Genomic DNA, 11,463 nt, shown 5'->3' on the forward strand with positions numbered 1-11,463 from the left:
ATGCAACAAAGAGACAGAGGTGAGAGAATAAGAGACACAGCAGATCAGGGAGCTGAGGTGGTGGTGCAAGAGAATGATCCCCTCGACCATTCCGGAAGGTCCCAGAATCAGTTCCTGGAGCCGCCTAATGAGAACATAAGCAGACACAAGAACACACAGCAAATGGACACAGAAAGCAGACAATGGAAGGAGAGGAGAAATAAACTCTTAAAAGAATGGTGGCTGGTGGATTTGATGCTTTGTATCATAAACTACAGAACAGAAAGAGCTACACTACATGATAATTCCAGGTTCGCAGCACCTCCAAGGTCACTTAATTTACAGGACTCCTTTTGCCCTCAGGAAGACTTTTCTGCAGACAGCACTGGCTTCACACACGCTACGTTAGTGTGACATGCTGGAAAGGGGACACAGCAACTTGGCTGCAGCCCTGGAGCCCAAAGTCACTACCCCTTTCGGCAGCTGCGGGATTTTCTAAGCTCAGGCACAGACGAAGCAGAGGACGTGCAGGCTGATCTTCAAAAGCTCATGGAAAAATCAGGGTTTGCAGTCTTCAATGGTAATAAATTCTCCGTTACTAAAAACTAACAACAGGGAAGCGGACTTGGCCCAATGGATAGGGCGTCCGCCTACCACATGGGAGGTCCACGGTTCAAACCCTGGGACTCGTGTGGAGTGGGCCCATGCGCAGTGCTGATGAGTGCAAGGAGTGCCCTGCCACGCAGGGGTGTCCCCCACGTAGGGGAGCCCCACGTGCAAGGAGTGCGCCCCATAAGGAGAGCCGCCCAGTGCAAAAGAAAGTGCAGCCTGCCCAGGAATGGTGCCGCACACATGAAGAGCTGACATAAGATGACCCAACAAAAAGAAACAGATTCCCGGTGCTGCTGATAAGGATAGAAGCAGTCACAGAAGAACACGCAGCAAATGGACACAGAAAGCAGACAACGGGGAGGCAGGGAGAGGGGAGATAAATAAGTCTTTAAAAAAAAAGGAACAAATGTGGCACAAGAAGCTGGGCACCTGCCTACCACAAGGAGGTCCCGGGTTCAGTTTCTGGTGCCTCCTAAAGAAGACGAGCTGATGCAATAAGCAGGGAGTGGGTGTGGCTCAAGCGGTTGGGCACCTGCCTACCACAAGGGAGGGCCCAGGTTCGGTTCCAGGTGCCTCCTAAAGAAGACGAGCAGACAACAAGCAGACGGATAAGGGAGCTACCTTAGAAACAAAAAACCAAGACCTGAACAGGATTAGTCTCTCCTGAGCCAAATCTGGGCCACCGAAATCCCTCGCACACAAGCACATGCACCCCTGGGTCCCCGTGCACGCAGGGGGGCTCCAGGACACCCATCCTGCCCGCGGATCAGGCACAAGCTGAGAACCAACACACGCTAGGATTCAAACACGTAGAAAAACGCTGGGATTTTATTTCCGGCTTGGCACATGTAGAAGGCGCGCGCGCGTGGGCGAATGGCGTGGGGACACAGGAAGTAGAACCAGGGAGGGGCGAGGCTGGGGTCTCCCCAGGGAGGGCGGAGTGATGCTCGTCCTTGAAGCACCCTCTAAGTGCACTTGGGACAGGACGGTGTGTGGAGGAGGCCCCCACCCCTGGCCCCCTCCCCCGAGGGTCCCACGGGCTCTGGCTCCTCCCTCTAAAGTGCTCGGCGGTGGCCCCAGGGCACGGAGGGCTGGGGTCGGGGGTCAGAGAGCAAAGAGCAGGATGAGAACTAGAAGCAGTACCCCCAGCAGGACCACGATGGCACACCACTGGCGGCGGTCTGGGGGTGGGGGGGGAGGCAAGAGGGTCAAAGGTCACACAGGGGAGGGGGCGCCCCAGGACCCGTCCTCCCTGCCCGAGGGCACTCACCGCTCGTCATGTGGGAGACTTTGGCCATTCTCCGGAGGACCCCGTCCATCCGGGTCTGCGTGTGATCCATCTCGTGGGCAAAGGCGTCCAGCGCGCTGCCAAGACCGGACGCATCAGCGCCTCCCCCCCCCCCCAAAACAGCCGAGGGCTCCCCGCCCGTCCCCGGGGTGCTGCCCTCTCACATGCCCTGTTCGTCCAGCTCCTCCCCAACACGCCCCGACATGTGCTTCAGCACCCGGATGCTCCCGGACACCATTTCCAGCTGCCGGGACTGCTGCTCCATGATCAACTGCGGGGGAAGGGGGGGGGCTTAAGCCACCCGCAGCCCCTGCCCCAATCCACGCCGGGACCCCCAGCCTTCCCCCCACACACCTGCTGCGTGGCCTGCTGCTCCTCGATGTAGCGCGAGGTGGCCGAGACCAGGCTGGCGTCCAGGAGGTCACTGGAGGACTTCTGGGCGGCCAGCATCTGGGGGTGCCGAGACCACGGGCTCAGGGAGGGGGGGGGGGGCGCCCAGGTTCCGCGGGGCCAGACGCGCGGTTCGACCAGTCCACCGGGCGGGCCGAAAGAAAGGCACTCCCTAGGGTGGCGGGCAGGGGTGGCGAGGGCCTGGGGGTCCGGCCCCACCGCTTACCGGAAGGTGACCTTCGCCCTGCCCCCTGACCTCACAATCTCCCCATCTGTAAAACGGGGAGTGCTGTAACCCCTACCCGAGGGCCCTCATGAGGACCAAATGGAAAGCATTCAGCAGGGGGTCTGACAGCGGGAGCCCTGGCATTTTTTTATCCTCATCGTTTGGTGACACCAGAGGCAGGTGGCTCCAGGGGTCAGCCCACGTTTCCATCTGGTTTCTGCTGCCCGCCACGTGCACAGCCTCGGTCCAGGAGCTCCAGCTCCCCCATCTCGGGCTCTGCCTACCCAGGGCGTGGGGTCTGCAAAGCTCTCTCGGCGTGGGGTCCTTTGCCACCCAAGCGGTTGGTGAACGGGACGTTTGTGGTTACGGCATAAGGATGCACGTGGGCACTGCTCCAGGGGCTGAGTCTCACCCCTTCCCACTCTCCCACACCCCCAAGCGAGCTTCTGACTGGACAAAGAGACAACGGTGTTGCAAAACACTCAATGAAGAAGGACACGACATTGAGGGAAAAAGGAGTCCAAACGGAGAAGGCAGGGAGAATAAAACAGAGAGGAAAGGTGGGTGCAAATCCAAGAAGCAGCACGGGGGAGTGGCAGTAAAAAGCCAGACACACGCAGGAGAGAGGGATGCGGATGCCAGCCCCCAGCCCCCCAACACGTGAGACCAGTACTCGCCCATACAGCAAGAAAGAAGGCTGAAGGGGAGATGCTGGAGGCACAAATCACACACAAAGGACCCCGGGGCTGGGGACACACAGGAAGAGCAGGGAGGGGGATGACCAGTGGCACGGCGGGCCAAGCGCCCACATACCCAGGAGAGAGAGGCGCGAGCACATACAGGGCACACACTTGAACGCAGAGCAGAGGGCCGCCCCGGGAGACACGGGCAGGGCCGCCCGGTCCGGGCGCCTCACCTCTCTGCTGTTCTTGGCCAGCAAGGCGACGGCAGCTGGCCTGACCATATGGTCTTTCATTTCCTGGGGGGAAAGGACAGCGTTAGGGAGTCAGGCCCCGCTTCCCCCCACCACCTGCCCACCCTCGCACCTCCCCAGCCCCGGGTGGGTGTGTGCCAGGGGGGCCGCTCCTCACCTGCACAGCCTCCCGCATCTGCTCCACGAATACCTTCCTCTCCTGCAGGTCCCCAGGGAGAAGCTTGAACTTGCCCGGGTTGGCCTCCACGATGCGTGGGGCAAGGGAGTCAAGGGTCAAGGCCGGGGGTCCAGACGCCCCCACCCCCACCCCACGCGCCCCCTCCCTCCCGGGTCCCCGCCGCCCGGCAGGATATCGATGGTCTCCTCCAGGTCCTCCAGGTCCCACTCGATGCTGCGCAGGCCATTGCGCAGCTCATTGGTGGTCCAGTCCAGCTCCTCGCGGCCCCCCGCCGCGCCCTCCTGGAGCAGCTCGCACCAGCGCTGGTACAGCCCGCGGGCCGCGTTCACCGCCTTCTGCACCTCGCTGCGGGCAGGGCACAGCGGCGGCGGCTGGGGACGCGCCGCCCTCCCCACGGCGGGGGCCCGGGGACCCTCCGATCGCCCTGCGGGGTGGGCCCCCACCACGCGGCCCCCACCACGCACCCGACGGCCGCGCGCCCTCCGCCCTCCTCCGTCGCCGTCACTCACCCTCGGACGACAAAAAACGGGTCTTCGAGAGACATGTCACGCCCCCCACCCCCTGGCCCGAGCCCCCTCCCCTCCACGCTCCCTCCCTCCCAGCCCAGAAGCGCGTACCGCCACCCCTCGCCCCAGTCACGTGACCCGAGCCACCATAGAGCCGGGGCCGCCCGGGGAGAAAGAGAGGCTCGGCGGGAAGGGGAACCTGAAGGACGAAAACTTCCGCCCGCTCCCGTGGCCACGCCGGTAGCCATCTTTGTTGTGGGCAGAGGCGGCTTCCGCCCCTCTGCGCCTGCGCCCCCGCTGGAGGCGCTTTCCCGGACCTGCGGGGCGGAGTTTAGGGGCGGAGCTCGGAATTCGGGTTCGAGACCAGCCGCTCGAGTTGGGGGCTGTGCCTCGGTTTCCCTTCTGGGCACTCTCAAATAATAATCGCCTCCCCTGAACCCAGACGGGGCGCTGCTGGGGAAGGGGCTCACTCGATTCTTCGCAGATCCCCTTAACCGGCTCCAGGGACCGGAGGGGCAAGTTTGGGAAAGGGTCGGGGGAGAGGCGCCGGCTCTTTTCTGCTGCGGGGTAAGGGGGCGCTCCGGGGGTCTCCCTCTGGACGGTGGGAGGGATGTCTGCGGGAATCCTCGAGGGTCGCCCCCAGTGGGCCAGAGTCGCTGTGTGGGGGTCGCAGCTAGCTCCTAGGCTGTGGTGCCATTATGGGGTCCCTGCCATTCAGGGGGCCGGGGATGGGGGCGTTTGGCAGGATCGCTGCAGGAGGTCACTTTCGGGAAGCGGGTAATTGCTGAGTCCCCATGTGAGGGGTGCATGGAAGGATCGCTTTAATTTTGGGGGGAAGGGAAGGGAATAACGTGCTAGGGGGCCGTGTAGGGGATATAACTGGGGGGGGGGGGCGGGGATGAAGGGGTCCTCGGCGGGTGACCCTGTGAGTGGCAGGATCACAGTGGAGGGTCTCTGGGGGATGGCATCGGTGGGAACTCGGAGGTCGCCAGCGGACGGAGAAGGGGGCTTCCCGGGAGGGGCGTCACGGCTTCCCGGTCCCCGGAGGGCAGGAAGCCAAGCCTTCCTCCCCAGCCGGTCTGGACCTCGGGCCGGAAGCCGCGGGCTCTAGGTGGCCCCGGCTGCCCCCGGGAGGAGGCGGGGAAGGGGGCGTGCCCGGAGCCCAAGGAACCGCCCCCGGCCAGCCCGGAAGAAGCTCCCAGCCCCGGCAGTGGGGAGCCCCGCCCCTGTCCTTATATGGGCAGCCGGAAGTGGCGCGCTTACGTCACCGCTGCCAAATATGGTCGTGGAAGTCCTGCTGCTCCAGCGGCGGGAAGGCTCACGGGCCAGGCCGGGGGCGGGCCCTCCCCTTAAAGGGGCTCGGACCATTTTTATATGCGTCCTTTTTTTTTTTTCCTGGAACAGCCGGAATCCAGTTGTTTTGGCGCGATGACGCGTGGCGAAGGGGCAGAGGTTTCTCTGCGCTGCTCAGTTTTCGGGTCCCCCCCACCCCGCCTCCGAGGTGGAGGCGGAGCACGGCCACGACGTCGGGGGGCGGCAGCCACGTGCTCCCCGGGGGGAGCCGGCCCGCCGCCGGGCTCGCTGCCTGGCGGTCGCGGGAAACTGGGGGGAAGCGCGGGGAGGGCAGCCTGGACCGCGCTCCCAAGCCTGCGGACAGCCGTCGCCGGCGGGGTGGGGGGGCAAATTCGCGCTCACCCACCGCCAGCCCGGGCCAGCGCCGCCTCTTTTCCGCCTGTAAGTAAGGACGGCGTGAGGAGGACTGGTGAAGACGAGCTGGAGGCCCTAGTGGCCCCGTCTCACTGCAGTGGCCCCATTCATTCCTGATTAGTACACATCGGGCCATCCGGGCTGCCTCGGTCCCCCCACCTGAAGAAAGCAAGTGGCCCAGTTTCCTCCACGGATTGGAGGTGAGGAGTCCATGAGACCATAACGCGGGAAAGAGCTTAACAGGGCCGGGAACGTCGTAAGCGTTTAATACATGTTAGCGTCAATATTACTGATTCGACAGTAAATGCCTGGGAGATGCCAGAGACAGTCAAGGGGGGTGTTCGGGCTCGAACCCGGGTCTTCCCCGGTGCGAAGGGAAACTGCAGTCTGCGCGACCCGCTGGGGCTGGCAGAGGCGAGCACGTGGGTGGGCCCCGGGGCCCCACCTGCGGTCACTCCTCCCCAGGGGCGGCGCACGGCCGCACCCGCGTGGCCCTGAGGACGGGGGCCGTCCCGACCGCTCAGCGTGGGACGGGGGAGGGGGAAAGGGGGCGCTTTTCGCTTCCGTCGGGGTCCCTGGTCCCCGCGCGGGAAATTCCGGCCTGTCGCTTTAAGGAGTCTCTCCGGCCGGCGAGCGGCGGAAAGCCCGGATGCGGCCCTCTGATTGGGCGGGGCGGCTCCATGACGTCACGGGGCATATAAAAGAGCGGCGGGTGGCGGGCGGCCCGGCAGAGCGTCCCGGCGGTGCCACGGCGGAGGTGGGTCCCGCGCGAGGAGTGGCGAGCCCGCGCGCTGTCCCCGTCGCACCTGCCGTCGGTCCCGCCCGCGCCCCGAGCCCCCGTCGCCGTCGAGCCGCCATGGAGGTGCAGAAGGAAGCGCAGCGCATCATGACCCTGTCGGTGTGGAAGATGTACCACTCGCGCATGCAGCGCGGCGGCCTGCGGCTGCACCGGAGCCTGCAGCTGTCGCTGGTCATGCGCAGCGCCCGGGAACTTTACCTCTCGGCCAAGGTGGAGGCGCACGAGCCCGAGGGGCCCCTGCCGCCCGCCCGGCCCCTCGACCCCCGCCTGCACCCGCCGCGGGAAGCGGAAGCCGCGCCCCCCGTCGGCGAGCCGCCCCTCCCGGAGCCCATGGACACGCAGGAGGCGCCCGGCGCCCCGGAGCCCCCCGCGCGCTGCGAGCCGCGCGCCGCCAAAGCCAGCCGCAAGCGGCGGAGCAGCAGCAGCCCGAGCGACGGCGGGGACGCCGGCCTGGCCCCGAGCAAGAAAGCCCGCCTGGACGACGAGGACGGGGCGCCGTCGGGGGTCCCCGATCGCCTGCAGCCCCCTCCGGCGCCGGCGGAGGGCGCCTTCCCCAACCTGGCGCGCGTCCTGCAGCGGCGCTTCTCCGGCCTCCTGCCCCGCGCGCCCCCGACGGCGCCCGCCGCGTGCGACGCCAAGCCGGCCTGTCGCCCGGCGGACAGCATGCTCAACGTGCTCGTGCGGGCCGTGGTGGCCTTCTGAGGGGCCCCGGAGCGCGGGCCGAGCCGTCGGCCCGAGTGCGCACCCACGCGCCCGCCCCCACCCCCACTCCTGGCGGCGGGGGGTGGGGGGGAAGCACCCGCGGAAGCCGGAGAGAGAAGCCGCCGCCCGGGCTGCTGAGAAGGCGACGAGAAGGGACTCTGCCCCCGGGGAGCCGTCGCCATCTGTGCGCCGCGGTGGCGCCGAGGAGCCTGAGCCCGGAGGCGCGGGCGACTCCCGCCGAGACCTGGCACGTCCCCAGGTGCTGCTGCTGCCTTAACCGGCCGGGACTCGAACCTTGACCCCCCTCCCCTCTCTCTCCCTCCGGGACTGGGAGTCAGGGAGGCTCAGTGCTTTCCATCACCTCAGGGTTGGACTTGGTAGTTTTTACTCTATACTCGGGAACTGTGCCCGTCCGCTCGGTGGCATTTGCGTTCCCGACCTCGGAGCACCCCAGGAGCTCGAGCCCCTTCCCCCCCCCCTCCCTCCTCCGGTGACACACTTGTGCAAGCGGTCACCGTTGCGTCATGGGGCAGGCGTGGGGAGTTTCCTGCTCGCTGGCGTGGGTGTGGGGCCTGGAAGGAGGGTCGTAGGGTGTGGGCCCGCCCCGGGGAGGGGGAGGAGGGCGCCTGAGTCACGCGGCTCCGGGCTGCGAGGGGGCGCCCCGAGCCCCCTGCGCCTGTGGGTGGGCCGGGAGCCGATCTCCCTCCCAAATGGACACTTTTTTTTTTTAATCTTCTGGGATCTGAGAGGTGGGGGACCCGTCTGTCCCCAAGTCTCAAGCGTGACCCTCCTTCCGACACACGGGAACCCTTCAACCGGGACACGCCGGGTGGGGTTCAGAGCTGCTGTGAAGCCAGTTTTTTTTTTGGGGGGGGGGACGAGGGTTTGTTTAACTCCATCTGCCAGGCATTTGGTTAGGGATATCCGACTGGAAAATAAAGACCATTTGAGTAAAAAAAGTCTGTGCTCTGCCCGCCTGCCTTTCTTCACCGGTGGGGGAGGGGAAGGGTTAAGGGGTGCCCCAGAACCGGTCTGACCGGTAACCACGTGGGCTGGCCTGGGTGGGGAGAGGGCCGGGCCCCCTTTTCTTTGCCCCAGCACTTCCGGGCCGGGACCTGCGTGCCCCACTCCGGCTCTCCATTAGCTCCCCCAAAATTTGGGGGTTCCCGCAAACTTCTATAACTGGTTTGGGAGAGGGTGAGGGCTTTCTGACATTTGGGGGGGGGCGGATACTGTTGGGTACTGACCCCCCCGCCCCCCTGAGCGGGATTGGGGGGGCCACGCCTCCTCTTTGGGGTTCCTGGTTGGGGTGCTTCTGAAAGATGACACAGTGGTCACCCCCTCACTCCTTGGCCACGGGGTTCCCAAGACCTGGTGTGGGGTTAAGCGGGTCCATTTCGGAACGGACCCGTCCTGGGCCCCAATTCGAATCTCTTCTAGCGGTGGTGTGACTCAAGACGAGGGGAGGCGCTCCGTGCCTCAGTTTCCTCATTTGTGAGATTGGCCAGGGAGGCTCGAGAATTAGAAACGTCCGGGAAAGCTGCGGTTATTTGCTTGTGTCGTCCGGCCCCCCGCCCCCAACCCAGGTCAGTCACCCCGAAAGGAAGAAAACTGAGGTTGCCTCAGTTTTGACGGGCGAGAGGAGCTGGGAGAGGAGTTGCCCCCCGACGACAAGGGGTTGGTCAAGAGGACAAAGGAGCCGCAGGTGCGGGGTGTGAGAGTGGCGGGGGAAGTGCCCGCCCTCCTCCCGCGACCCCGGGGGACGTGACCGTGAGGCCAGGAGGGGAGAGGGAGGAGGGGGTGGACGGGGCGGATCCGCTCGGGGCCCAGGGTCCCCACCTCCTCGCCGCCTTCAGGATCCCCGGGGCCGGGACCCCATGGCGGCCACCCACGTGGGTACGCGGGATGTGCTCGGGCAGCGCGCCCCCGGGGTCCCGGGTCACTTCCCGGAGAGCGTGGGAGACTTGAGCGCCACCCACGCCACTTCCCGAGCCACGGCTCCCCAGTGGGCAGCCCAGCGCATCCGCCCTCGCGAGCGCAGAGGGGGCCCCGGGAAGTCCCCCGCGGCTGGGAAGGGGGCCGTGCACGGGGCATCCTGTCGCAGGAACCGCCGGGGCCCTTCCTTCCGCGGGAAGCCACACTGGCCGACCCTCGCCCCCGCCCGGGGGGAACTTCCGTGCCTGGCCATGGAGTTGGGGGGACAGGGGGCGGGAGACACACACCCGTACCCATAAACCCGGGACCCCATTTTCACCCATCAGAAGAGGCAAAATTAAAGACAGGTTGTGACAACACTGACATTGGTACGGTTGAAATTTTCACTGGGGTCTTGGGACAGGCCATCTGGGGCCTAATCAATTGGACGGTGGCTGAAAACGTCATTTGTCCCACCACCAGCTGATTTCCCTGGGGAATCTCAGGCCTCAAGTGCTGTCCCCACACGAGGACAAATCAGAAACAGCTGTGTGCCCACCCCTGGGACTGGCCCCATAAAACGTGACTCTCCAGGAGGCTAAAAGGCCGGAACCAGACAAGGTCTATGTGGGCCCAGGCAAGTCACTCAGAATCCTAAGGCTGGGGACAAAAGGCCAGCTGCAGGGGTCGCCTGCTACGTGGCCTTGAGCAAGTCGTTTCACCTCTCTGGGACTCAGTTTCCCTGTCTGGGCAATGGGGGCAGGGAGAGTCCCCGCCTCTGAGGTCTGTTTTGGGGATTAAATGAAATACTGCTTGTAAGGGGCTCCGTGGGACACTTTTTATTGTGGCCACAGGTGGGCTGAAGGTGCTGGAAATACAAGCAGCCGTGTGCGTAGATGGGCATGCCCGACAGCGTAGCTCTTTGCACACGAGGGTCAGCCTCCCCTCCAGCCCGAGTGTGACCTGATCACTGATTTCTCAGCAGCCTGGACCAGTCCCTGTACCCTCCTGATTTCCTCCTACCTCATCCTAGTCTCCTCAGGTCCCAAACCCTTTCAAGGTGGAGAATGACCCGGGCTCAGGCCATCTGCTCTCTCTACAATCCCCCTGAGACCTCGCTCAGTTTTAGGGCTTGAAATACTCTTCCTGCCATCCCGGATGTCTCGTGGTTGGGGCGGGGGGGGAGTCTAAGGTGTCCCACCTCTCCACCAGCTCTCTGTTCTCTCATGCCAATCAGCAAGCTCCCATACCCCCTCTGTGGTCCTCACCTGCTCCGAGCTACTGTCACCTGGACCAGGATGGTAGCCCCTTCCTGCTTCGGCCACAGGGCCTTGGCACGGTCTGTTCCTTCCATCTGGAAGGCTCTTCTCCCAGACACCCTCAAATCCTCACTTTCTTTAGGTTCCTGCTGAAATGTTTACCTCCGTGGGATATAAAACAGTATGTGCTCTCTCACTCTTCCTCTTGTACCCTGCTGCTTTACAGCCTGCTCACCACCTGAAATGATATATATTTACGCTCTGATACGTGCTATATTTGAGCATTTGCTCCCCGATTTGCAGGAATGCCCAGCCCTGGCTTGAGTGAGTGAGATTGTCTTGGGTGAGTAGGTGCCAAGTGCTTAGTAGTTATTACCTTGTTTTAAACTAAAGCTCTTAGAATACAATTTCTCAAACTTCAGACATTTTGAGGGCCAGGGTTTTTTGCCATATAGCATAACAACAGTGCTATTGTTTACCTAATATTTTTATTTCATTTAATCCACTTGTTAATCACTCACCAGACTTAGAAGGTAACAGTTAAAATACAGATAGGTAGGTAGGTTGGTAGATAGCTACCTAGCTAGCTAGCTAGTGTGAAAAGGAAACAATGTGTTAAGATCCTGCAGAAACGTTGGCCCAAGTGGAGCTGGGAAAACTTTTTAATTTTCGTTATTTGTTACAAAGGGAGATTGGTAAGAATTGCAAAACATTACCAAAGGATTATCCTTAGGTAGAGAAAGACTGAAAGAGCTGAGAGAGGAGACACTCAGATTCACTTGATGCTGCTTAAATAACATTAAATCACTTGACTCACAGACCCCAAGCTGGGAAAATTCTGCTTTTGGAAGAGGGACCCAACACCTTATACCTGTTCTCCAGGCCCTACAGGATCTGGGCCCAGCCCCTGGATGGCTTAATCTTGCATCACTCACAGGGCATGCTGACCTGCTTTTTTGTTCTTACCAG

At 63.2% G+C, this 11,463-nt stretch overlaps 2 protein-coding genes across 2 annotated transcripts; one reads left to right on the forward strand and one right to left on the reverse strand.

Moving 5' to 3' along the window:
• Window positions 1–1,401: 1,401 nt before the first annotated feature.
• Window positions 1,402–4,269, reverse strand: STX10 (syntaxin 10). Its single transcript, XM_058290232.2, has 8 exons — window positions 4,117–4,269; window positions 3,783–3,952; window positions 3,587–3,681; window positions 3,412–3,474; window positions 2,234–2,329; window positions 2,044–2,150; window positions 1,862–1,956; window positions 1,402–1,772 (listed from the first exon to the last, which is right to left on the reverse strand). The coding sequence occupies exons 1-8, from the start codon at window positions 4,149–4,151 to the stop codon at window positions 1,696–1,698; spliced, it is 738 nt and encodes a 245-aa protein (XP_058146215.1). The 5' UTR covers window positions 4,152–4,269; the 3' UTR covers window positions 1,402–1,695.
• Window positions 4,270–5,035: 766 nt separating this feature from the next.
• Window positions 5,036–8,281, forward strand: IER2 (immediate early response 2). Its single transcript, XM_058290164.2, has one exon. The coding sequence runs from the start codon at window positions 6,470–6,472 to the stop codon at window positions 7,319–7,321; it is 852 nt and encodes a 283-aa protein (XP_058146147.1). The 5' UTR covers window positions 5,036–6,469; the 3' UTR covers window positions 7,322–8,281.
• Window positions 8,282–11,463: the final 3,182 nt, after the last annotated feature.

This window comes from Dasypus novemcinctus, chromosome 30 (genome assembly GCF_030445035.2).
Source record: "Dasypus novemcinctus isolate mDasNov1 chromosome 30, mDasNov1.1.hap2, whole genome shotgun sequence".
Lineage (NCBI taxonomy): Eukaryota > Metazoa > Chordata > Mammalia > Cingulata > Dasypodidae > Dasypus > Dasypus novemcinctus.